The sequence below is a fragment of the Poecilia mexicana genome, unplaced genomic scaffold (assembly GCF_051168715.1).
Source record: "Poecilia mexicana isolate PSO_F unplaced genomic scaffold, ASM5116871v1 scaffold_12, whole genome shotgun sequence".
Lineage (NCBI taxonomy): Eukaryota > Metazoa > Chordata > Actinopteri > Cyprinodontiformes > Poeciliidae > Poecilia > Poecilia mexicana.
The window spans coordinates 10,574,276-10,600,822 of NW_028263381.1; the positions used below are offsets into that span (position 1 = coordinate 10,574,276).

General features: G+C 40.1%; 1 protein-coding gene across 4 annotated transcripts in view; it reads right to left on the reverse strand.

The window, feature by feature from the left end:
- LOC106903212 (sema domain, immunoglobulin domain (Ig), transmembrane domain (TM) and short cytoplasmic domain, (semaphorin) 4D) overlaps window positions 1-26,547 on the reverse strand; it is a 39,004-nt gene that overhangs the window by 9,661 nt on the left and 2,796 nt on the right. Inside the window, exons 2-4 of one of the 4 annotated variants that reach the window (XM_088010901.1) lie at window positions 20,955-21,068; window positions 14,687-14,744; window positions 457-590 (exon numbers count right to left, since the gene is read on the reverse strand). In XM_088010901.1, coding sequence (XP_087867027.1) covers window positions 457-553 — 97 coding nt within the window. In that variant the 5' untranslated portion in view covers window positions 554-590; window positions 14,687-14,744; window positions 20,955-21,068. Of the gene's footprint in view, window positions 1-456; window positions 865-14,686; window positions 14,982-20,954; window positions 21,069-26,547 lie in introns of those variants that run through there. The other 3 variants (XM_014966846.2, XM_088010902.1, XM_014966841.2) reach the window with 3 other exon arrangements.

Here is a 26,547-nt window from a genome sequence, read left to right on the forward strand (position 1 = left end):
CAACAGGTGAAACTAAATGTACTATTGTGAACATGAGACGCCGAGTTGAAAGAGTTTGACATATAAAGACCGTGTGAACGCTCTGTTCCTCCTGCACTGCCAGCGAACTTTATATCCAAGACTCATGTGTCTTGTTTTGAGATTGAGTAAAGATATCGACTCACAGTGAGAAACACTACTTCTCACTGAGATGGCTTTTATAGAAAAGTGAGGTTTAATTTTCATTCTTTGTTTTTTTGTTTTTTTTTGCCAAAAATTAAGGATTTAGATGCTTGACATTTTTCTAAATCTAGAAGTAAAAGATGAAAATGTGTACACAACTTTCATTTCAGCATCCCCTCAGTATCAGTATTATCTTTTCTACTCCTTCAGGTTATCTGCAGCTTTCTCTCTTAATGCAGCAGGTAGATTTACTGTTTTTAATCAAGTCAGAATATTTACTGCGAGCAGCTCTACCTTGGCGTTTCCAGGAAGTTCGGGGAACACTGTGTGGTCCGTGGGTTGAAACCTCCAGGAGGAGCCCCAGAAAAACTCCCAGCACTCCAAATCCCATATTGGACTCTGAAAGCTTTGGAACTGTGAAGTTTCCCCTGCAAGAGCACGAAAAGAACAACTCAAGAGTCAATGAACTGAAACCTTCATCTGCTTTCCCCGTCTCACGAGAGCTAAAGTTTGTTAAATGGAGTGATGTCATGCAGTGCAAGCTGACAAATGGGGGAACCAACTTTTAAGTTCTCGAAAGCAGACTCATCCTGTTTCAGTAAAAAATTAGCATACTGAATGTCATGTACATTAGAATAAAAACTGCAGTGAATCATAAACAAAGACATGAAGCCCAGCAGATGCACTGCGACAGTCAATCAATAAGTTTCTTCTAAAACACAGATGGCAATCGTCTACTCCTCTGTTTTCTGTGTTCAGTTCATGGGCTCTAGAGTCATGCAGATCTAAGGACAATTCAGACAGACAGAGAATTATAAGCTAACAGAAATGCTCCAGCCATGGTTTAAGAGGATTTGCTGCTTTCCTAAATACCAAGATAAACAAAATATGTATTTTTGGGCTGTTTGTCTGAGAAAATGAGCTAATTCATGAGGTCCTGGTAATTTTGGCTCTTCTACGTTTTGAACCTTAGTCATTTAAATAATTCACCATCTGTCAAGCAAGATATGTCATCATCACTTTGCAAACCAGTAATTTGAAGTAATGTTCTGTGATTTATTCATTCGACGCTACAGAAATGTGGTTATGGGACTCTGCCAGTAGGGGGTAGTTTCAAATCAATGTGTGTTATGTATGATGTGCATTTATCCCCATAACTCAAAAAATACAAACAAGCTGTTAAAGCCTAAAACTATTGTTTATCAATAGAAACTATTACAGTATGGTTTAAATGTGATGTTATGAAATTGGTTGTTTACGAGTGCAAAAAAAAGATGGATGAAACAAAATGGGGCAGCTACAAATTAGTAAAGGGGCAAAATGACTTTGGAGTTAGACATTTGGATAAAGATTTTATGCCATTTCTGAATAATTAAACTTAATCTTGCAGGAAGCGCCGAGATCAAGGCAGGGGTCCTGAAACCTTTAGGGACGTCGTTCCTACTTGGATATGGGTTGCTGGAGAGACGAAGAAACGTATACGCCAGATTAACACTTTCAAACTTTTTGAAAAATTAAATTAAACAGCTCCAGGTGCAGAAAACACCTGAAATTCATTTTGTCTTATGTCTGGTTCCTTCCACCTTTTTCCCTCTGTTCATCTCACCAGACCTAAAACTATCACGAAATGACACACACAATCAGCAATAAACTTACAATATAAATTTGCTGTGTATGTTTCATTTCTGTCAGCAACATGAGTATAAACCTTTCACCTCAGAGAAAGGAAATTACACCCGTCACCGCTCTGAGGGTGGAAAAAAACAAACAACAAAAAAAAAACTTGATCTGCTTGCCTCTGGTGATGACGATAACCAAAGGCTTCATGACAAAGCTGCTGGTGTGCAGCCATTATCAGACACTGGTGTCTGTGTCCGTTTGTCAATATGATGAATCACTATGACATTTTTCCTAGCGAAGTGCCTGATAAAGACTTGATGAAGCTGATTTGTCCCATTTATGCAGGTGCCCATTTTATCTAGACTGTCCTCACATGGCTGATGTTTTGATAGTTTATAAAACCAGTTCTTCTAATGCTTATCACAGCTGGTTTTTAACAGTTTACAAAATTGGATAAAAGTTGTCTTATTGATAGTCGGGGTGTCACTCACACATCCCATTCCCAGACGACAAAAGCTAAAAATGGGATAAGTTGCACTGCTTACTCTAATGGTGGTCTAAAAACAAAAAAAAAAAAAAGCTGTACATTTGCTGAATTAAAATAATATGTTGGGTTTATTTCGGGATCGCGCCTTTAACGAACATTACTTAGTGGGTTGGACTTTGCAGGCCTGATCCAAGCTCAGTTTTCCCCCGTCCTCTCGACCACTCAGCTGAGCACAGAAGGCAGTCTGCTTGTTTAGTATCCTCTGTGTTTACCTTGAAATATCTCCAAAGTACAGACTTTTTTTTTTTTTTTTTTTTTTGGAGGATCAACAAATAACTTATTGGTGTGTTACCACCACCACCACCTAGTATGAAGTGTGGCTTATCCTTCGAGTTGCACCGCGACCCAGCCCTCGAGAAAAATCCAGCAGAAAAGTGGTATCGGTTTGTAGTATCGGCTTGCTTTTACAAGTGCAAGTACTTGACACTTGTATTGGGACACCGCTAGTTTCTAATCAGAAGTTTCAAATAAAATCTTTGGTTCAAAAAAAAAAAGAAGCAGCTTTAAAACATTTATAAAATATTGCAATAAAATCTCTAAATCTGTTCTAAGTCCTGTCTCTAAACGTGGCCAGATTTATTGCAGTTTGAGAAAAGCAAGGCAGAGAACCCAAAATTATCCCAAAGGTCAGTTTTCACTACACTCAGCTCAATTCATTGTGACTCACGCAGAAGACCGATTAACTCCTTTTACTCAATTATTGTTGACGCTGAAAAGGCTTCAGCTGGGAGGGTGATTAAATGACATAATTCAATTGTAAAGCTTACGTGCTTCCTTTCTGCTGATCCAGTCATGTGAGAGCTGCTGTGTTAAAGCCTCGTACCCTGGTTAGTGTCTCATTTAAACACAGGATGTCGGCCTTTAGGGAGCCATGTGTATCCGGTGTCTCATGAAAGAAGGTTTTAGTGGCAGCAATCAGCAAAGGGCAAGTTTCAAGCTCTGTGCACACTTCCCTCTGAGTAAGCAATGCGATCCTGCACCAAGCAGGTTATTCTGGTTTTCTATCACCACACAATTGAAAGAATGCAAAGTACCAGCAAGAAAACTGCAAAATGGTTGGACCAGTCGCCAAACAAATGTGATGTAGCAAGAAACTGACTGATTACCCATGACTACTGGCTGCCCAATAGTTAGACTCTCCAGGTACTCCAGTAAAATGAAAAAGGTGACAGGAATTGGTCTCTCTAATCTGTCCTTCAGAGTGGAGGTGTGCATGCTTGGTTGGTTGTTTTGTGCTGCCATGTGATTGGCTGGCAACATGCCCAGGGTGTACCCATCTCACGCCAGAGGACCACTTCAGACAGGCACCCAACAAAACTGCAAGAATAATGGACAAGGGCTGAATGTTCAGATGCGTCTCCAATTCATTCAGGCTGTGAGAGTGTACGGTTTCAGCGGATGACAGGAAGGAAAACTACAAAGTTGTTTCATTGAAGTCAGTCATGGATCATGCTGGATTTAGAAAAGTTTAACATTTAGGAAACAGAATCTGTATTTTTGCATCAAGCCATATGTTCTTGTAATACTAGTTACATTAATCAGACATGAGATAGTAATCAATTTTGCTCCCACTAATAAACATCAGTGCAAAAAAAACAACCCAGTCACCACCAGTTTGCACCTTTGTAACTATGTCCGTTTTAAAAGCTACTTTCTGTCGATAGTCCCCAAATTAAGTCTTATTGCTGCTCTTAAAAGCTCATTTTAAAATAAACATTCAAATTATGTTCTTTTATTATAGTTCTAAAAGAAAAATAAAATCAGCTATAATTGATACTGGCAGGTGAAGGGTTACCAAATAACCAGGGATTAGAATATTATCAACTAAATTCTAGCATCCACAAATACAACAAACACTGTATGGTATTTATCTAACATACTTGTACTAAAAAAAAATTCTCATTCAAATTTACTGAATAAATTAAAGAACACAACAAATAAATCATTGTTGATTGCTTTTTAATGACCTGGTGCCCCTACTGTGGCTCATTAAGCTCAAATTTAGGTTAGTAGTCCGTCCCACAGCAGTTTGGGGGGGGAGAGATGTATCATATGGCATGGCAGTACGTAAAATCAGTCAGGCTCAATCCAATACGAGACAAAGAAGGGAAATTATAATTGATTATTGATCCATTTCTAAATGAGAACAACAAGGTCTATAGGCCACGACCTTTACCAACACTGAACCTTCCACCCTTCAGAAATTTCACAAACAAAATCTGCTAGAGCTGGAATTCCATCCCAGCTTCAGGCTCGACCATGGACTCCATTCTGCTAAACGGGGGGAGTCAAACACACAAGCATCCATTGTTTGCAGAAGATGAGGGGAGCCTCCACTCGACTCCATTCCACCCTGCCTCACATCCACGTCATCACTGAGGAGTAGTCGACAATGAATAGAGAGAAAGGCTTTACCTCCCCCTCGAACCCCCTTCGGTTCTTTTGCTGCCTTGCCAGCCTAAATGCCAGGACAGCTTAGCCATAAGGAAGGGCCCCCCAAGGCAAGCTGGACTTTTTAAATACCACACAAGTCCATGAGATCTGAGTGCAGGGTGAAAATCTCAAGATGATCACAGCAGAAACACTGAAGACCTGACAAAGAGCCCAGGCGGACAATATTTTCTGTGTTTATGCTTGGAGATTAAAAAAAAAAATCTCCTTTGGGCACATTCCATAAAGAACAGTTTCCCACTAGACTCAATCATCTATCTGAACTCATGATGGCCTCCATCATTCCTGCCACTCTCACCCCCGTTTAGGGCAAACCCCGGGCTTCATAACCGTTTGAGACTCAGTGTTACAGTAGCAGAAAGAGCACACACTCATGAGTCAATGCTGCTGAGAAATGTAGGACTGTCTATAGTGGCCTGGGGATATTTAAGACTGTAACCATGCTGGCTGGTCTCTTTGAGCCCTTTGTGTTCCCAGCTCAGCTCTGCTGACTGGGCAGAGAGCGGACACCTGTTTGGGGCCTTGAAGTTCCCAGCACTGTGCTGTTAGCTGGCTGCAGACACTGGCAGGCCGTCCAACAAGTTAAGGAGAGAAGAAACAAGAAGTGAGAGCTTATCTGAGCGCTTGAGTCTTGGCCATTTTTCCTTACATTGGTGCCATTTCTACCTTGACTAAAGTGGCTGGCTGGAATAAGTAAAAAAAAAAAAAAATAAAAATAAAAATCCAGGCCTCCAAGTTATACTGCTCTCCTTTTCCATTTGTTTTAAGACTAAAATGTACCAAGTGCTGGTGTTTGGCTAGGATCTACAGCTACCTGGAGTGTAAATAAGTCGCTTAAGAAGTAGCCAAAACAATTTCAAAGGTTGGATACTTTAAGGCAGTGGTTCCCAAACTTTTTCTTCTGCGCCCCCCTAGTGGTTTCCAAACAGTTTCTGCGCCCCCCCCCCCCCTTCACCCTCCCCTCCTATGGACTACAAATGGCTGTCTGGTTGAAATGACACGGGGGGTGAGGGGGAATCGACTTTTTTGGGGGCAAAATGAATGTACGTAGCTGAAAATAGACACCAACATCGGTAGCCTACAAGGTACTTGTTAAGCTTAAGGCTCTGTATTGATATTAGCTAGCTAGTCATCTTTTAGCTAACATTACCTGCATCCAGCAGCTTTACTCAACTCAGTCGGTTAGTTTGGAGGGAAAAACTGTGAAAAGTTCTTTGCGTTTTGCTGGTTTGCTGCCGTGATTCTAACACAAACCTACGTAGCTCCGCACAGCAGCAGCAGGTCTCCTTCACAGGTGGAAACCCAGCGCAAGCGTCGTAGCGCTCATGTTGCGTTTAAAGGCGGCTCGGAAAAACAGGTTACAACATGTTAACAACGGATTAAACAGTTTTAACTGCTGATAAAAGTGACAGAGGACACAAATATGGGAGGTGTGGAAGCCTCTACTGTATCAAATTGACATAGGAATAACAGAGAGTTGGCCATTCTAAGGTAAAAACCCAGCGCATACAGTGTTCATGTTTTGTTTTTTTTCATCCAGACGGCTTCCTGCGCCCCCCTAGGGGGTGCGCCCCACAGTTTGGGAACCTCTGCTTTAAGGTAAGCAGTTTCTTAAAAAAATAAATAAAAACTTCAACAAAACATTAGAGCATTCAGAGCCCCCCGGAACCCTAACCCTAACTACTTATATTTTATTGGGATTGTAAATGATAGACCAACACAAAGTAGTTAAGAATATTTCTAAATAAAATTCAGGTCATCACAAGCTGGATAAGAGAAAGAAGGTCATCAGGTCGAGAGAGAGAAAATTTGGGTTAGAAAAAGAGAACATGAGCAAAACGCCAACCCTGCATGTCACCCTGAAATCTTCACCCCTTCTCAGTGAAACATGGTGGCAGCAACAAGATGTGGGGCTCGTTTATTTAGCAGGGATGTGGAGCAAGATCAGAATAGATGAAAAGAAAAGCAAAGCTGAAAAAAAGCTGTCGGAGGCTGCAAAGGCGCTGGTATGGCGGTAAAAGGACAATGATTTTACACCTGCAGCCTGTGTGACTGAGGTTAAGTGGTTTTCCAAAGAACAATGGTCAAATATTCCAGTTGCTAGACGTGCAAAGCTGGCAGAAACAAAACTACTGTATTGGTCTATCCTGTAAAATCCCAACAAATTACTTTGATGTTTGAGGTTGTAGGGTGACAAAATTCAAAAACCTTTTATAGGGGTGTGAATAGGTGTGAATACTTTTTCAAGGTACTATAAACATGAATTGAAGATGATGAGCGAAATGGTAAATAGTCTGCATGGTAAAAGCAGGTAACGTGTCTTGCTCAAGAACAAAATGACTTAGAAGGATGGAGCAAGAGTTCAAACCAGCAACTCACCTGTCAACCCGCTTCAAAACACAAAATGAACACCATGTTAAATGTTTTAAATACCAGTGAAGAAGGATGACTGCGATATTTGCATAGAAAAAGAAATATACTTTTCTATGCAAAAGTACCATAGTCGTCTCATCATCCAAACTTTTCTGTAAAGTAGAAAACGATTCAAATGAGGCACCAGATTACTCAGGAAAAAATATTTTTTAACAAATCGTCTGAGGCGAAAACCCTGAAAAAAACACTCAGATGTAGATAACCTCAATCCAGACTTCTGCAGGGGAGTGAAAACTGTAGCAAAAAGTGGAGAGAAAAAAAAAGGTTGAGTAAAAAAAGTTATAGTTTCTTGTTCTATTTAATAGCTGTGAAGCAAATTTCATCTACACCCTGCCTTGTGATCAACTTAGATCAACTGGCTCCCATCTAGTTCCCTCGCAAAACGCCAGACCCACTTGTCATTTAAGTGGGTTCACCACTTTCCACCTCATTTTAATGCAGAGTGCGCCGACAAGAAGCTCAGCATCCTGTCAGCAGAGAGAGAGAGTTGAGGATCCAAAGCAGAATGGAGGCTGGACTTAAGAGTTAGACATTCAGCGCCTGCCAACATCTCCGACCTCGCGGCAGCTCTTCTTTTCCAGCTATTCCCCCGGTCATCAGCGTCAACACAGAGATGCTCTTCTTCCTTTAGCTGATGAAAGCCAAGAATCTTTCTTGGCTTCCTCTCTTGATATAATACCACACACAGACAGTGGAACAGGAAATCTGCTAGAAGTAGTTTGTATTTACTGGAAAGAATGTCTCACTTGGCACAAGTGTGTATATGCTAGACTGCTCGCAAACTTTTTTTTTTTTTTTTCATCTTTCCTTTTAAGCTCTTCATACCTGCTGTGTTAAGTTGAAGTATTACCGAAAATCCCTCAACAGCAAGATACCAGACTTTGTTTTTGATAATGACTGGCCGACGCAGACAGTTCTCACCCAGCTGTGGAAATGATACAGGCCGACAAGCCGAAGTGATTAAGTGCAAGGCAACTGAACTACTCTTGTTACCTCTCAGCCAAAATGCTTCTTTAGTTCTGAACATGGCTGGACGTTTTTATGGCAGAAGAACTCAAAATTAAAACAAATCCCTGGTGCTGCTGACTTTCCATTTCTTCAATATTGGAAAGGTTGTGCGGCGTTTGTTTTTACATCACGTTGTGATTACCACATCAATTGTGATAAACACAATTCCCTTACTTTTCTTTTCTCTACGTTAAGTATTGGCATGGAAGAGACTGGACATTCACATAACTCCGATATATTACAATGCGGCGTTTTTACACTTGTTCTTTGAAGTTTTTTCCAAACTAGAGTGATGCTGGAGGCAAGCCTGTACCACAGAATGAGTGAGTAAGGGATCCTTCACTTGAAACGAAATACAGGGATCAAAGAGGATGAAATCTGATGGGGACAGATGTCTGTTCCAGTGCCATTTACAGATTAATGGAGTTTGGCTACAGATGTGGCAGAGATCCGAGCTTGCTTATATGTGCATGTGATGATGCCAACTGTGGGCATCGGATTCCTCTTATGAGATTTGACTGGGGCAGAGATCCCGTTCTAAAATACTGCCAGGTGCTAAGGAGGTTTTGGGTTCCATTTTCTTGTCAAGCTGAGTCCTTTTTGGCAGACACAGCCAGGAATGTACAACTTGTCAGTTTCAAAACTGCAGCAAACAAGCCTTCAGCTCACTTTTACGCCTCCATTTGGTAGTTGTGACTATAATCTCACTCCAGATTTGATTATTTTTGAAAAAAAAAAAAAAGTTGATATTGCCAGTTATTTTAGACTGAATTCTTACAAGGACAAATGGAACTGATAACAAATAAGCTCAATGTATTTCATTGGGACTTTACTTTTTTTTTTTTTTTTTACAAATGAAATAAGACCATATGTAGTATGCATAAATGCTTAGTAGAACTCTCTTTTTTCAGCAGCTAAGGTTTCACCAGTTTGCTACAAATAAAAACTGTTTTTTTTTTGTTGTTGTTGTTTTTCTATTCTACTTGTGCAAAATCACTCAAGTAACTGGAACCAAAGTCTCTATGAACAATTTATAAATCTTGCCCTCAATCTTCAGCTAGATTTAGGTCTGGACTTTGACTGGGCCATTTTAACAAGTTAACATGCATTGATCTAAACCATCCATTGTAATGCCGGCTAAATATTTAAGGTAATTGTTCTGGAAAATGAACGTCCTACCAACTCATCAGTCCTTTGAAACTTCTCAGTGGTTTTTGTCCTGTATTTAGCTCTGACTATCTTCCCATTAACGTCAAAACTCATCCCCACTGTATGGTGCTTTAACCACCAATACCAGTGGGATACTGAGTTCACAGTGATGTGCAGTGCTAATTTCTGCCACTAACTGGCCAGTGGAACACAATGTTCAATTGTGGTCTCATCCTACCAAAGCACCTTCCTCCATAGGTTTGTTTTGTCATCTGAATGTGTTTGAGTTTCCTTAAAAAGGAAACTTTTATGGTCTGGTATAGTGTTTTAAAACCTAAATTTGCTTTTAACTTCTCCCCAAAATGATCCCTGACCTGTATGCTGCGTTCCTTGAGCTTCATGATGCCATTCGCTTGTCAACAAACCTCTGATGTCTTCATAAAGCAGCTCTTTTTAACTGCATATAGGGATTAAGTTATGAACAGATGACAGCAACTTTTACTAATCCCACAACATTCATTAGCAAACATGCCATTTGTTAAAGGATAAAAAAAATACACTGGAGCTTTTAGTTGTAATGCATTAAATAAAAATAAAAGGAAAAACTTTTTTTTCAGCATTTGACTTGCCAACCACTAGGCATTAGAGGGATTAATCAGTTAATTAGTACCATCTTCATCAGTAATCGTGCTTTCAATGACTTGCAATTAAATTCTGGTACACAATACATTTTATTAAATTGTACAAATCATTCAAGTATGGTTTGTAATTCTGCAGACTAATATGTGCTTTCAGGTGAGAAATGCAGATAAAGCTGCACCAAGTTCACTCAACTGTGCAAAGTGCACAAAACAGCTGGGCAGTGGTCAGAATAACCACAGCATATGATGCAGAAAATCATTACCCTTTATCCAGGGTCATTTTGCAGGATGACAGATGAGACGAAAAGTTCAACTCTAACATTTACTAATGCAATCCATCCTACTTATAGGCTTCATGTACAATGCAAAACAGCTTGGAAACAACGTTTTGAGTTCAGAAGGAGATACAGCAGGTAAAAACTAAACTCTAGGTAAAGCATCAATGACAGTCCAGATGGCTAAACTGAGGAAAAAGGATGTGTACAGGGTATAGAAAATGGAAACCCTCCTATATAATTACTAGTCATAAGGCCCCTGCTGAGCAAGCATGTCGACCTTAAGTGGCCACAGCAAAGGCAAATAAAGGGTCAGCTCCAGTAAAGGGTATATTTAGTCTGCCGATGGTGAGCTTTTTAAAAACAACACACCCTTGCACTGAGTCACATGGCTCTGGAGGATCTGAAAAACTTCCCTATAAACATGAAGGCAAGTGAAGTTAGCTAACTAGAAGATTACTGTGTGGTGTTCCCCGTCAAAGCACTGAATGCGGCTCTGTAGTCCAGTATAAAAACATAATCACCAGGCTCCCTCTCTTTTAATTAAAGGAGGAAAAAAAGTGGGGAAATTTTACTACAAACATCTGCAGAGACAGGTTTAGGAAATACCCTAGAAGAAGAAACTTTTTGAAATATGAAAATTGTTTTCCTGAAATCTGATACCACACACAAAGACACGAGGGTAAAGCATTCCCTGAAGACATCTGGCTGTGTTTTATTGTTTTGGCATTATGCATGTGTTAATGGGCACATTGGTGTCTTAAGGTTGTAGATTTTTGTCACAAAGTTGCAGAAAAATGCATTGTTGATATAGTGAAGCTCAAATGCGACACCTTTGGGTTTTTCCAACCCAAAATTTAAATCAGGGGATGCATGGTAGTCACCACTCTCTAAAAACAATAATGGCCCTTTGAATTTACTCCTTTTCTTTAAGGCTACTGCAATGCTGGACTGGCCTTGAAGCAAGTGATGTCAGACTATTTTCAGAAGCTGTGAGAGTCCAGCTGAAGGTCTTGTGGTCCCAAACCAGGCAATAGTAGACACATTAAATACCAGCGGCCATCTGCAGGTGACTTCATCTTCCACAAAGCAGCATACAGCACCTTGCATCTGTCTTGTACTTACACAGATGTTATCTATGAGAATCAAAATCTTAGATTGACATTCCTGCCAAGTCTTCATAGCAAAATAACTCAAATTGATGTACAGATGCTTTTTGTCTCAGGATAATCTTAGAAGAAAAGCTTTAGCCTTTAGCCAGTGTTCCTTTTTAGCTTCTGAAGAAACGCATCACGCTGCTGTTCAAAAGCTGTGAATACTTTTTGAAACTGCTTTATATCTGGATTTGAAATTGAATATCACATGTTGGACATCTCTGTTAATTTTTTTAAGCAATCCTCTTTTTTTTTTTTTGCTTTTGGCTTAGTGGTAAATAAATACAATTGGTATTCGTATGACAGTCACAAGGTTTTCCCACCAGTCTAGGAGCCTTTAATGAATCCGTAGCAATTCCTTCAAGCCCGCTATATTTTTCCCTACCCTTTCTGCTTTTCAACAGGACTCCTTTCTCTCCTCCAGGCGCTGATTTCATGGTGGTAATTTTGGCCGGCAGAGACACAAACCTCCTTTAGTTGGCTGTGTGAAAGCTCACCCATCACCCACAGGCTGCTTCAACTCCAACAGCGTGTCCTCCTGAACTTGGCAATCAAGCACACAACACACTAATTTCCCCGTTTCTTTTCTGCACACCACGAAGGGATAAACAATACAAAGCCTAAAACTTTGAACACCTATCATGGTGGTTTCTCGTGATCTGGCCAACAGATTTGGGTCAAGCATTCTTTTCCTGCACAACACAGCGAGTACAGTTTACTGTTACAAAGAGAGATTAACAATTCATTCCTTAAAAGCTGGGTCATTCACTTCCTAGGGAAGTAGGTGAAGTCTCAACTTTTAGCTAGCTAATGTAGACATGCCTGTTTTCATAGATTAAGCAATATTAAGCAAAAAGAAACGATACGGGGCAATTAGTGAACATTTCACCTGTACTAGCTAACCAGTCTTTCGTTAACTTCAGGAAATAGACAAGAGAAAACATCCCTTATCAGGGTCATTTGTAAAATTTTCTGCTATGCCCTTATGGACGGAGGATACATGTCGTATTTTCTTTCAAGAGTTCATGTGATGCGTTTCCTTTTTTTTTCTTCTTTGGGGATAAAATCTCCAATTTGTTCTCCTGCTTCATAAACTTAACTCTGTTCTGACTGGAATACTTTATAGCTACTGTGGTGTGCTGTCTTCTCTGCTTTTGACACGTCCCTCCAACATGGACAGCTGTTTGCTGCTGAGAGCGAAACCAGAACTGTGGCTACGCACAGATGCAGGCAGGGCTGAGGCCAGCCGCCCGTAGACACGCACCTTCACAGCTCTTTTACTTTGATCATTTTAAGACGTGGCAAACAAGCTGAGAAAAAACCTCAGGCTCATTTAATACACCAAATAATATGCATAACCTAAAATATATTTTTTAAAAGTTGTGCAGTCAAAAATAGGCAGCGATTTTTGATAATTAGCCAAGCAAAATTAGCTGGTTGGTCAACACTAAGCGTCAATTCTTTTGCAGGTTCTGCGCAAAGCACAGTAGATTAACAAACATGCTGGATGCGAGTCACATGAAGTCTCCAACATCAGCTCTATAGTTGCCTAATGAGAGAAGCCACTGCTTCAATTTACCTCATTTTAACTCCCAAGTACACAGTTGCTAGAAATAAATGAAATTCTTCATGTCAAGTTTAAAAAACCCTGAACAATAAAAAATACATACTAAAAAGAGTTTCCAGTGAGCTGCACACTTAAAGAAAAATCTGTATTTGCAATAAAAAAAAAGCAAAACTGATTACATTTTACCATTGAGTTAATTATAACTGAAGTCTATGCAGCTTTATACCATTTACCAGAAAACTGGGTTAAGCTTAAACTAATGCAGGGAAAAGAGGGTTGCACAAGAAAAAAAAAAAGCACCTTAAGCGGACACCACAAGGAAATGCCGAGGGAAACACCAGAGGAAAAAAAAACGTGGAGGAAAAAAAAAGTTCATTCTCAGAATATTTTCACAGTTATATAACTGCATGTATTCCCAGAGAGTTAGTCAAGCTTCACTTTGTAACTTTTATAGACATAGACAGGTTTGTTTTTTGTCATCAAAATATTTTCTCAAGGCTATACATTATTTATTTAGTAGTAGCAGCATTATTTATAAACTGTATTTTTATGAAACGAATCCTCAAAGTTTTATGTCTTTAAAAACAAGATGCTCTGCTTTTTTCTTTTTTTTTTTGCATTTTATGCTCTCTGGAAGCTCCGTTGCGTCATAAAAAAGGAAACCTTTTCACGAAAACCTTTTAAGACTCTTAAATGATTGATTGTTTTACATTTCAGCCTGCAGTTTAAAAGCAAACAGAAGTGCAGACTGATGCCTTTGGATGAAACGTGCATCCTGTTACACCTTCAATTGTTCCACGACAGAAAAAAAACATCCAACATGTGTTTAAAGTCTCTCCTCATGATCAAATGGGGCTGAGCAACATCCTGTATTGATTGTTTAACACAATGGAATGACAACTGTCTTCTACCTCCTGCTGACTTGTTTCTTTGAAAGCGTAAAACCACACCCATGGCATGTTGTTTTGCATGTTTTCAATTTATATCTATATTGTGTCCAATAATCAGGTTACTTAACTTAAAGTTACCTTGAGGGTGAAGAAAGTACATGCAGTCATTTTATAAATATGCTCTTATGCCTATATAGTAAAAATATGAACTTATTTTTCTTACTCCATATCTGTAGCACTTTGGCATTTGGAGAAAAGCTTTAGAGCTCTAGAGTTACAGTTGCTAGACTATGACTGAGTAATTGCTGTGTAGAGCAGTCGCTCAGGAAAATAAAAGCAGAGCCAAGGAGCAAAGTTTGCTGTCCAAAACACCAGTGCAAGGCAGCCAAGGAAGCCTTTCATTAAAATCACCATCAGGTACACAGAAAAAAAAAAAAAACGTTCAAGAAACTTAAGAAATCGTCAAGTTAAAGTGAAGAAAATACCAAAAGTAAGAGCGAGTAGCTTCATGAATGATTGGTGGAAAAGCACAAAGGTTACAAAAAAAAACAAAACAAAAAAACCCAAAAAACAATCAAATCCCAGCTTGGTCGCCCAGGTGTGGTCATGCAGGAAAGGTTAAGGATAAAAGAAAACAAGCAAAACGTCAAGACAGGTGCAAGTGTGGGTTGACTAAGCAGGTAACACTTGTTTTAAAGCTTGCGGGCCTCAAAGCAGCTCAGTATCGGTCTGCACAGCAAACATGGAGTGAGGGAGGAAGAGAGGAGGTAGAGGAGTAGAGTTTCTGACCTGTGGCTCCTAAAAGATGCGACGCTCTTCCTCTGGAGAGAATTATAATATCCTCAGGCTAGGGAGGGCGAGAAGACACACAGATCAGACAAGACAGTTATGTGATGTGTCACTGTGCGCATGCCTAAAAGGGGGAAGAAGGTTAGAAGTGTGTGGTTAGTTTGTCAAGACATAGTTAAAACAGATGAACACGTGTTATACATCAAAACTCTTAAATCGCACCACACTTTGATTAATATGCCAAATTTAACCATCCAAAGAAGAATACAAACTACTCTGCAAATAATAAAACACGTTTCTAAGCAATGGCAAACAATCTGAGAGGAACATCGGCTCTGTGACATCTGTATCATGTGTTTGACTTTTTATCTGATAAAAGGACTTGCAATTTGCTGAAGAAGACTGTCAATGAAACAATAGCTGATTGCAAAGGTTTTTTCAAAATGTTGTGCATCAGTAGTGAAATTTAAAGGACTGAATGCTTCCAGAGGAATTTGCAGTCGGCTGGACAGTTCTGACACTTGTGTGCATGGAAACAAGATTTTTTTTTTTTTGCCCTCAGAAATCCTCTTGCTATTGTGACAGATGGCTGGGCCTCTATTGACAACAGTTTCCAGTCTGTTCATGTAGACTGCTTCCCTGAGCAAAATCAAAAAAGCTGAGAACATTCTTCCAGCAGATCAGCTTTTATTCCCCACAGTCCTCCGTGGAAAAAAATAATGCCTGGACTTTTTCCACCGAGACTATGTGCAGAATCAATTCATTATCAACGTGCAGTGAGATCTTATATTACGATAACCAAGACAATTCAAACCCAACCAAAACGTGTCACAAGAGCCGACAGTTTCACAACTGAAATCAGGTCAGCTAAATCAACCCAAATATGCAGAATCATCTGTATTAGCCGGTTTCCCTAGTTTGGTGCATAAAAGAATAATCAGATTATGTTAAGCAGGGATAAATCACAAAAAACTGCTACCAACACTGGCATTTTTACTGACCCCATCTATCTTGGAGGTGCTCCCAGGTTTACAGATCAAAACTGTTTACTAAGAGTATTTCCTGTGTTTAATGAAGTAGGCAACATTGTTTAGGGCTGATTGCAGTTCAATGTTGAGTTCAAACAAAAATGATAACCTTTGCTGCACTGCACTTCCAATGGATGGTTGAACTTAAAGCTGGGAATGACACCAGTTTGTATGCAAGATAAACAATGAACAGACAATGAGAATAACCTGTGCCAGTGGGTCATGCAGAAGTATGTCAATCTATAAAATTGATTTAAAAAAACACTGTAGAACATAGTATTTGAAAGAAAGAAAGACATGCTCAAATAAAAATTTATTACTGCAGCTGCTAAAACTTTCAGCATTGCTGCCAAATCTGATTTCAGACTCGGAGCTGGTGAGTTTTCAGTCAACTTTAAAAAAAGTCTAATTTGATAATCCAGTTGGAAACTTCAATTGGACACATGAAACGGGGAAACATAAAACTTTCTCCTTTTGGAATAGTTTTATTTCCTATCACTTTTATAAGAATCTTATCAATATAGGAACTTCAAAACTGTCTCTGTGGAGTCCAGTTATGTTAACGCACCCTAAGCTCACATAATCACGCAAGCACCAATATAAACATGTTTACAAAACGCACAAATATACAATATGCACAATCATCACATAACATCTCCAGACAGCATCTACAGAGCAGTAGGAGAAGCTGACAGATGCGTAAGATTGATGAGCCTCAGGTCAAAGAGTGCATCCCCCTCGACATCTTCAGGAAGCACTTTGAACTAGATTTCCCTGGCTCCCACAAAACCGTGTGACAGCTGATCTAAAGTTTCTACAATGCAGCCACGAATCCTAATGACACCACGCCTTCATATGTCTCGATTCAGGATGTGCTACGGAGGGGCAACAAGTGTGGGTGCGAGACGAGCAGCGCCCCGCACACACCGCCCTTGGTGACACGGCGGTCCGTAGGGGTGACACAGAGGAAATGGAGATGTCACAAGTCTATAGTTTTTAATTGATGAGTGGAGATGAATGACAGCTGGGAAAAGAAGGTCTTTTGAAAACTTCTCAAACCAGAACAAACGGTGGCGACGGTTGCACTTCAGGACCCTCACAGATTGGAAGTGCAAACTAAACACTTCAGGGCAACACACGATTTCAGTTATTTGAGGATGTGTTCACAAGAAAGACGGAGCTTTTTTAGAGGTTTGCACCTCTAAAAAGCTCTTAATGGGTTACGTTGTACTGAGACCGATGTGAACGCACACACAGTGGACCTTGACTGATGCAGAAAGGCAAAGCAGACATATTAAAACAGAGTAGGCAGCTGGGAAGTGCTCCCATATCTCTATGACAGTTTGTTATTTTAGCCCTCTCAGAGAAACACATACCCTGAGCAGCCTTCCTTGCTGTGGAACTATAAACATCCCAAGTCTCTGACAAGGCCGTCAGTAAACACCAGCACAGGTGGACGAGGGAAGTGAGACTCAAAGAGCAGAAGACAAAAAAACAAACAAGCTTTGATACAAAAGTCTCCCAGCACACAAAGAAGAGAAATATATAAACAGACCAGCAGACAAAGACTTCTCCTTTGTGAAAAAGTTTTAGAGATATATCACAAAACATGATGGCATGGTTTTTAGATTTACGTAATATTGAATTTTATCCATTATAACTTTAATTCTACAATTGCTCTCCTGAGATAAATTGGAAATAAGATTAACAATGCAGTTTTACGCTTTATTATAAAGAGTCTGGTTTAGTCATTCATCTTCTAAAATTAAATACTTCTATAATCCTATGTGTAAATCTTGTTTAAAAACAACGACAACAAAAAAAAAGGACAAATAAGTTAATTCCAGCTAATCCAAATTTAGGATGAGTGGACACACATGGCTGCGTCTTTAACAAGATTATCCAGGGCTTGAGATTAAACATCAGGAATGCTCACCAGCAGGCTCTGAGGAGAACAGCTGGCTTCAGAAACCTGCCTCCTCATCGCATCCAGGCACAGCAGGAGGCCAAACTTTAATGTGCATTTCCACTGATGCAGGAGAACATCAGAAGAAGAAGAATGGACAACTTCTTAAATAGAAGTTTCAAATATGAAAAAGATAAATAAAATAAAATAAAAAGTAATATATGTTTGGAAACAAAGTGTTTTGAAGTACCCTCTTTTACAGTAATTGGGTTCTTTTAGCAGAACTTCACAATTAACTTTGGAAATTTCCAAGAGGAATTTCTGGGAATAAACAAAAATGTGGAACATAATAATACCGTATTTTCCGCACTATAAGGCGCACCGGATTATAAGGCGCACCTTCAATGAATGGCCTATTTTAGGACTTTTTTCATACATTAGGCGCACCGCATTATAAGGCGCATAGAATAGATGCTTCATACTCTATTATTACACATCCACATTAATAAAGAAATGGTCCCCGAGTACTTTATATAGTAGGCTGGCCCAGCCGTTGTTTCACTCACGGTGTTGGTGTTGCGATATTATGCCCAACTGCTTTCTGGGTAACACAGACCAACCGACACACTGCCGCTGCAGTCTCTGTCTCTCTTCCCCTGCCCCTCCCCCCCTTTAAATGTATTATCAAACTTTATTAACAAACCAGTGTTCTGACAACTATCCCAGCATGCACCGCGCACTACTTCTTCTACGGGGGAAAAAGAAGTTGGCGGCTGCTTACCGTAGTGGACCAACTACGTAAGCAGCCTACTGCATGTCTGTGTAAACATGACGTCTTTCATTTCGATCTGAGTTAATTAGCGTAGCATTTCTGCCGGATTTTCACAACATATCAGCCACGACAATGGACAGGGGAACCAACAAGTTCATGTCATCTTTTTTGGACGACATCAAGGTGTTTGAGCCACTGGATGCCTCCAACATTGTGCGTGTCACAGCTAAAAGCTACCGATAGATGAGGAAAACAGCAGATCCTCACACCCTCAGCATAAATATAGCTGTGGACAAGATCACTGATGCCTATTGTTCTTGCAAGGCTGGGTAAGTTGGCATTCATGGTTTTGATGGTCCACAATGTACATTAGCATATGTTTACTACTGTAGCTTGTGTTTGTGAGACGGTCACGCACGTGGTAGCTGCACTGTGACCTAAAATGGGCATTAGCCAATGAAACGCGGCCCCTGTGGTAAGGTCCGTTGCTGGACCTGTTGTGGCTCAATATTGGTCCATATATAAGGCGCACCGGATTATAAGGCGCACTGTCGGCTTTTGAGGAAATTGAAGGTTTTTAGGTGCGTCTTATAGTGCGGAAAATACGGTAATAATAATAATAATAACCAGAAAAAATGCACAAAGAAATGACTGAAAATAGATCTGCGTTGTTCCTTAGACGTCTCATATTTAAAGGAAATTAAGGCTACGGCCCCTACATGCAATATACATTTTTTCCAATAATTTTGGACATCTATATTTGATTTTTGCTATTGTTGTTTAACTTGCAAATGTGTGGTGGACGCCTTCATATGGCAAAAAAATAAAATTATTTGTTTGGATTGGGTACAGCTAATTTAAATTACCCCCAGTTTCTATGTAATTGCATATTTCCTACATTTCCCACTTTATGCTCTCATGGAAAGTCTGTAGGATTCAGATGAGATAAAAAATAAAAAAAATCATTAGAGACACACTATTCCACTTGTTATACGTATCCACATGTTAGCTTGTATCTGGGAATACCAAGTGGGATTTACATTTCTCATGGGACGTCCACTGATACCCCACAAAGTGTAAATGTTTGCTGATGACTGAGGCGCAGGGAGAAAGAAAGGCTGAGGGTCATGCGAGTGTGTGTTGAAGAGAAAATAAGTAGCAATCTTCTTCTGCCTTTGTATAAATCCCGAGTAGTCCCACATCGAGGGGGGCTTTGTTCTCGGTCGCTGTCGGGGGGCAGCGTCCTCCAACTTTTCCCCTTGCTTCCTTCTAGCACAACATTTATCATTCTCCTCTCTCAAACAATCCTTCTAGCACACAATAACAACACCCCCTCCACAAGAGGCACCATCTTTTGGTTGCTTGGATACTTTTGATCCAGCAAAGAAAGTTGTCAACGTTTGTCATCTCTCACTTAAAAAGCATCACGGATCCCATAATTGCATCAATTTTATGCATCTGGTTTTAAAATTACACTCTCTGCAAAGATCGTTTTCTTTGTTCTGCTGCATTAGAATGAATGAAGGAATGAATTCCTGAGTACGAACACATGAAAAGAATAGCTTATGAGGCATAGTTTTTTTTTTTTTTTTTTTTTTTTTAATTTTCAGGATTAATCCCCCTCTGGGGAGATGTTGCATTCTTCTGCTCAAAGAGATGTGGTGTATCTTATGCTGACATAACTGGATGCAAAGAAGGCACCCTGAGGCTTGTTTCATAGAAAAGCCGACTAACCAACCCACCGCCTTTTTATATTTCCGCCCTCAAAGGGGTGAACAGGTGCATTAGCAATAAGTGGGTAGATGATGGACGGTGGGCAGTGCACTCAAATACTGACCTATTTCTACATGAGGGAATATGTACTCATGACATAAACCATCTGCAAACACTGAAACTGTTTAACTGGGAAAAGCAAAAGTCTTTGTTTTGCTTGGATTCACCCCATTCAGCTGACCGGCCTGCACCACTTATTCCGCTTATTATGAATGCTGACGTCAGATTATTTTGCTTACTGCACTCCAATTCTTCTTGGTCTACAGGTCAAAGTCAGGAACACTGGACTGAGATACAAAGAGGCAGAGCTTACAAAAGAAACAAAAAAAAAAAGGAGACAGAAAGCAGAAAGAGATTTGATCCAAAAGAACGTAGATAAAGAGGTGAGCCACAAAAAGAGAGAATACAAAGAAGTTTTAGGAGGAAGAGCTGGGATGGAAAAGCCTCAAAACCCAGTAGCCGTGTTATTTTGTCAGGAAAATAAAGAGCAGCTAAACGTAGCAGCAACATACCAACACACTGAACAGGAATGCAAATCAGCCCTGATGCAAATGTCATATGTCTTCAGGGGCAACACAAGACTGTCTTTATACCAGCCCCCCACCACAGCAACACACTTCTCTCTGTGCAAAGCGAACCCTTCTTCACATCCAACATGGGGAAACAATGAGAAGAGCAACCGCAGGCTGCATCCTCCTCGTCCTTTATATTCAAACAAGCATTCGGTTAAAAAAAAAGAAAGAAAAAAAGGTATGACACTCAAAAACTTCATGGAAGAGACAAACTTACTTGTCGGTCATAGCGTCGGCTAGCGAATACTGATTCATTAAATCTTCTTTGCACTTTTCTTCACACAGATGGAAACGGGTGAGTGAGGCTCAGCACCGACGCAGCAACCTAGATCTGTAAAACAAACGATTAGAATACACTATGAAATATTACATACAAATAAGATTAAATAGTTATAAATGTCTTTATAAACCCGATAAAGAGACAAAAACTGTTAAATATGTCTCGTAATTCATAATTCACAAAATTTGATCCTGGGTTATGAGTAAGGATGATCTAATCAAGATTTTTCCTCCTTCAGTTTTCTTTTTGCGTTATCTAAAAGTGGATGTTGGCCAATGCTGAGTCAGTCCGATACTTTTAATAATATGATGCAACTAAAAGGCATCTATGTGCAGGACAAAAAAACACAAGAAGCAAAAAATATATATTATAAAATTATATATATTTATATATTTTTTAGTTCAAGAGACAAGAAAAATAATTCACAAAATTTGATTTTTCAAAAGAAAAAATTTTTTCCTGTTCCAGAAATGTATATAAAACAAAGGTACAGCTGCAGATTGATTGCCTTTGAGTTTATAGACAATAACTGTAACAGCTTAAAAAATATTTATTGTACCATTCAAATACTGGATTGGTAATCTACATGTTCACTCTCTGCAATAAGATTAATAACTGGTGATGCAACAAGACAAAATGGCTAATGATCCGGATTCACACATTTTTCATTTATTTTTAATTTGTTTAGCCCGATTGGTTAGTTGGCAACTAAAATTGCAGATATCGTTTTCTGGTTATTGAAAGCTCAATAGCTGAGTGATTAGTTTGTACTTTTAAAACACAATTTACTTTGGAAGTCTGTACTAAGTGACAAAGACTCGGCTCTGAATTTTGAAAAAGATCAAAGTAGTTTTTGTTTTTTTAAAAAAAACTATTTTCTGCAGACATTTTCTGCAAAGGAAGTGGGACATTATGAGATAACAGAAAGGCTGAATAGGGAACAGCAAAGGGTCTGGATTTGATCCTTCTGAACTTTCAACCCATCCGTCACAGAACATGCTGGATTTATAAATGTTTACTTTAGCTGCGCTAATCAGAAAACAAGATGAAGACGAATCAAAACGTTGCCTTTGGAACCTTTATGCCTTTGCTTTAATGCAGAGCTGCATCACTCTCTCCAATTGTAAGCCATCGTATCTCGTATTTAATTGTTCACATGTGGGAATCTCCTCAATGCTATAGTAAATTACTGACTTGTTTAAAGCATAACAATAGATTTTTTTTTTTTTTTTTTATCTCTGCTCAATAACAAGGAGGATTTTGCAGTGGTTAGGGCTGCAACATACTGAATCACAATTGTAATTGCAATATTAATGACAGCAATATTCCATCCACACATATTTGGATGCAATATTTGATAGGGTATCACATTTTAAGTACAATGCATTCTTATTGTGCATGACAATAATATATACAGCTGGATGGTCTCCAAATGCCCTTAGATCCCATACTAAGATTATATTTTTGTCATATGATGGAAAAGAATGAAGAGCATCTGGAAAATGGTTAATTTAATCGCAATATTCGGTGACAGAATCACTGAATGTTCTTAAAGAAATCTACCAAAACACTGACGACCCTCCCAAAACTTTGGTTATTTTACTTGGAGTAGCTGGAGGATTGTTTAACTTTGTGTGTATTTGTGCGTGTGTGTGCATGTGAGCGGGGGTGGGGGGCGTGGGGGGGGGAGGTGGAGTGTGGAGACTAAAGTATGAGAAAGAAAACAGAAGGAAAAGGTCACTGTCCGAGTCTCTACTTTGCAGACATGCATCACTTCTTTCACAAATCAGACGTGCAAAGCAGGGGGTTGCTCCGAGGCTTACTGGAGAGACCGTCACCATAGTTACTGGAGCAGCCCACCAGCCAGCTAGGCTTCCACAAATAGAGCGCACCAAGAAATCCACCAGCTAGCAAGAAGACTTTGTATAGCTTACAGATGTGTTTTGCTTTGCTTTCTGAGAGTTTAATCATGGTCTGACGTTAATTACCACTAGTCAATTTTACTGAATAGAAATTCCCTTACATGAAGGAATTTATATTGTTTTCTATTATATTTAACTGACTGATCTTACCCTGCCTAACTGGAATATGTGCAAACTCCAAACCTGCTATTAGCTCCTCATTTTATCTGCCTTTAAAAGCTTACAGCAGTAGCACATAGATTTAACAGATTAGACGATGCAATGTGTTGACAGACTGACCAGCCAGTGCGGGATTTAGGTACTTAAGCTGATAAATTTTAAATACCAATTCACAACCAAGCCCAGATAAGACGAGGTGACCAGACAAGTGAAAGCAGGGTCTCGACCCCACCCCAAAGCCAGACGGGTCAAGCAGCAGCAGCCAGTATTTGTCTTCAGGGGATACATTTCACTCTCACAATTCCTACCTTCTTGTCTAAAACGCACAGCTTAAAAGAATTCGTCAATGATTCCTCTCTTTTTTCTGCTCATTAGCACATCCATCTTCAGGGCTGTCAAGCATTAGCTGTGCATTTCCAAGTAATTACAGCAATCAATTTAGAGGTAATTTCCTCTGGCAATTCAGCACCAGCGGAAATGTAATCAATAAGGAAAGATGCAGGAATCGGAAGCATCTCAAAGCACAAAAGAATAAACTAATACAACAAATCTAGATTAACAAGATGTAGATTTTTGTCTTAGCTGACAGTTGTGATGTGGTAACCTATGCTGTGGCAATAATAAAAGCAGGTCTCGTTTTTACACCGGAAAAATTAAATGCTGCATGCAAGAAAAACTTTCAAAACAGAATGCAGCCCACGTGAAGCTGTAAAATACTTAATGTGGTTAAAAGAATAAACTAGCTCTTGCAAACACTGTGGAAGAAGTGGTCTCCCCTATGAGTGCAGCTGAGACGGTGAGATGCTTACAGCTAGATCTTTGATGTAAAAAAAAAAAAAAATGGCTCGCTTCTCTACCAGCACCCACCGCTCACAAACAAGTCTCTCAGTGTCCAGGTTGACAGCAGCAACTTGTGGAACGGAAGATGACATTTGGACTTCCTCTAGAACAAAGCATGTAAAAAAAATGTAGGCATAAAAACAGAAAAATCACCAGGGCTTTGACTCTCTGTACCTCTCCTCTGAAAAACACCACTGTGCACTTCCCATCGCTGCCTTCCAAAAACCTGCAACCTAACAACGCTAAATTATTTACTTCTCATATGATATTTGGATAAAAATAGCATACACCATGCTGCACAGATCCCACACTGCACAAAGAAAATCTAAAAGACACGGCATCCATCCATATTCTGCAGAAGAAAAGAAAAAGGTGTCAACACTGCCATCAGTCATAACGTTCAACCGTGTCGACAAGGCATGGGCTCGAGCTGAATCTTACCATTTGGTCAGTGAAAACATCTTGCAAAATGAGGGAAACCAGCTCTTTGCTTGCACAAAAAAAAAAAATAATAATAACATAATCAAAACATGTGAGCACCTTCTCCCTTTACAGTCGCCGGTAAATCTTCTCTCAGGTTCTCCCCCTAACACTCCCTCATCTCTATCTGCCTTCAGCGTCATATATCCACGATGCTACGTATGGCTGAGACATAGTTTATGCCTTCTAGATGCATTTTATTCATGCGCCTGCCACCTGAGAGCGTGACAGAAGCAAGGAAAGCTTTCCGATCCCCATGTCACTGCTCAGCATCGGAGAGCGACAGCGCACGGATCACGCCTCTGGAAAGGCGCACAATTGACGAGGAGGAGGGGGAGGGGGAAATTGGGGTACCGGGGCAAGAAGGAGGAGGGGGAGGGGGCCGAGGTTAGGGTCTTGTGTCTGTGGGAGTGTGGCCATTGTTGAGGGGACATATTGGTCTCTCCTACGACTGAGTGAAAAGGGACAGCAGGTTGAGGCGGTGCTTTCGTTTTGCTCAACCTTCCTTATGTGCAAATCCAACTAGCAGGATCAACAGGAAAATAAAGAAGACAATTGGAAATCTGTTTCCCAAACGTCCCTCCCTGTGCAAATCATACTCAAATATTTAACAGAAAAGTCCAACAGAAAAACACCTCCACCGGTTAGCTGTGATAACGACGCGCTCCAATAACAACAGAATGTACTGTATGTAGACCGCGCTCCCCACCTCCCCATCCATTCCCTTCCAGCTCTCTGCTCTCAGCAACACAACACTGGGAACCTTTTCAAAACATCCAAGTAAGCTGTCAGCGGCCCTGCAGCAACAGATCGGGGAGCTTACTGCGCTCTCAGCAGTATCACTCTAAAGCTGTGCAGTGTAACATCTTGGGAACATTCACAGATTTCCTGGAGTTTTCAGTAATCTGATTACTGCATGCACCTTCTAGCAATTTGCACACTGGTTTGGGTCAATGAAAGCCAAGGAATGCTCTTTCTTCACTTTTACTGCGGCATGACGCACATCCTGCACGATAAATTGAGATGAAAGCGATGTCGTTTTAAGACCATTGTCGAGTATTACTATGCTAATTGCATAAATATAAAAATATATATAAATACAAGGAATCATGGTGTCTCTGTAAACAAAATTGTCCTTCAAAAAAGAGGGGGGAGATGGGGGCGCTGGATGAGACCAATGCACCAGACTGACGACTTTAGTCTTCCAGTTTCTGGTAGATGGAAATGGAAATTGAGCTCATTTTATTTCATCATGGAAGTAATTGATTTTCTTTTGCTTATTGCAACAGGCCTAGACGCATATCTTACTGTACACGCCCTTTCCAAGGCAAAACATAGCAGCAGCAGCTTCAGCAGGGACAAGAAAATTGATCAGAGCAAGAAGAAGTTTTAAAAACCATGAATCATTTAACTTCCTCTTAATAATCACAAGCAAGTAATGTTCTTTCATTTAGCACCAAACGACCAGCAAAGCTAAACATCCAGCATTTACCTTCTTTTGAAAACCCGCAGTAAATGGTGAGGCAGTTTTGCTGAGATATCTTTGGAATGCGCTATGTTAACTCCAAGTGCCTTCACATGCCACATGTCTGCAGCTGATATGCAGCCAGATGCTGCCGTCTTTGCCAGTGTGAGATTACTCCAGCCTGAGGGTGCTGGGGTACAGTGGATGGGTGTGGCAGGGGAGGTCTGTGGCTTTGAAATGGAGGTGGGGTGGGGGGTTGCCCAAAAAGTCTGAAATCTCGCACACTTTTCACATCAAAGCAGCACTGACTGACTGGATGCCTCCAGGATCAAGACAATCAAAGTCTCCCCCCTTTTTTCCTTAACCTGATATCTAAAAGAAACCATCACTGTGAATATGAGCTCTTTCATCTTTCAGGTTACAGTCTGTATTAGTTACATTAAGAAGAAAAAAGAATCTGCCATTAACTATTCTATGGCATTTCCGTCACAGATGGCACCTTTTCTAAACTGATGGCTACAACAGCAGATCAAGATCAGGTGATTTGCAGGCAATTCACCCAGTCCTGCGACTGGAAAACAACTAAAAGGAATGCATGTGGCATGCATGAATAGTGTTCACCATCAAACCCATTAGGGGTCCAAAAATCTCTCAGAGCTGGCAT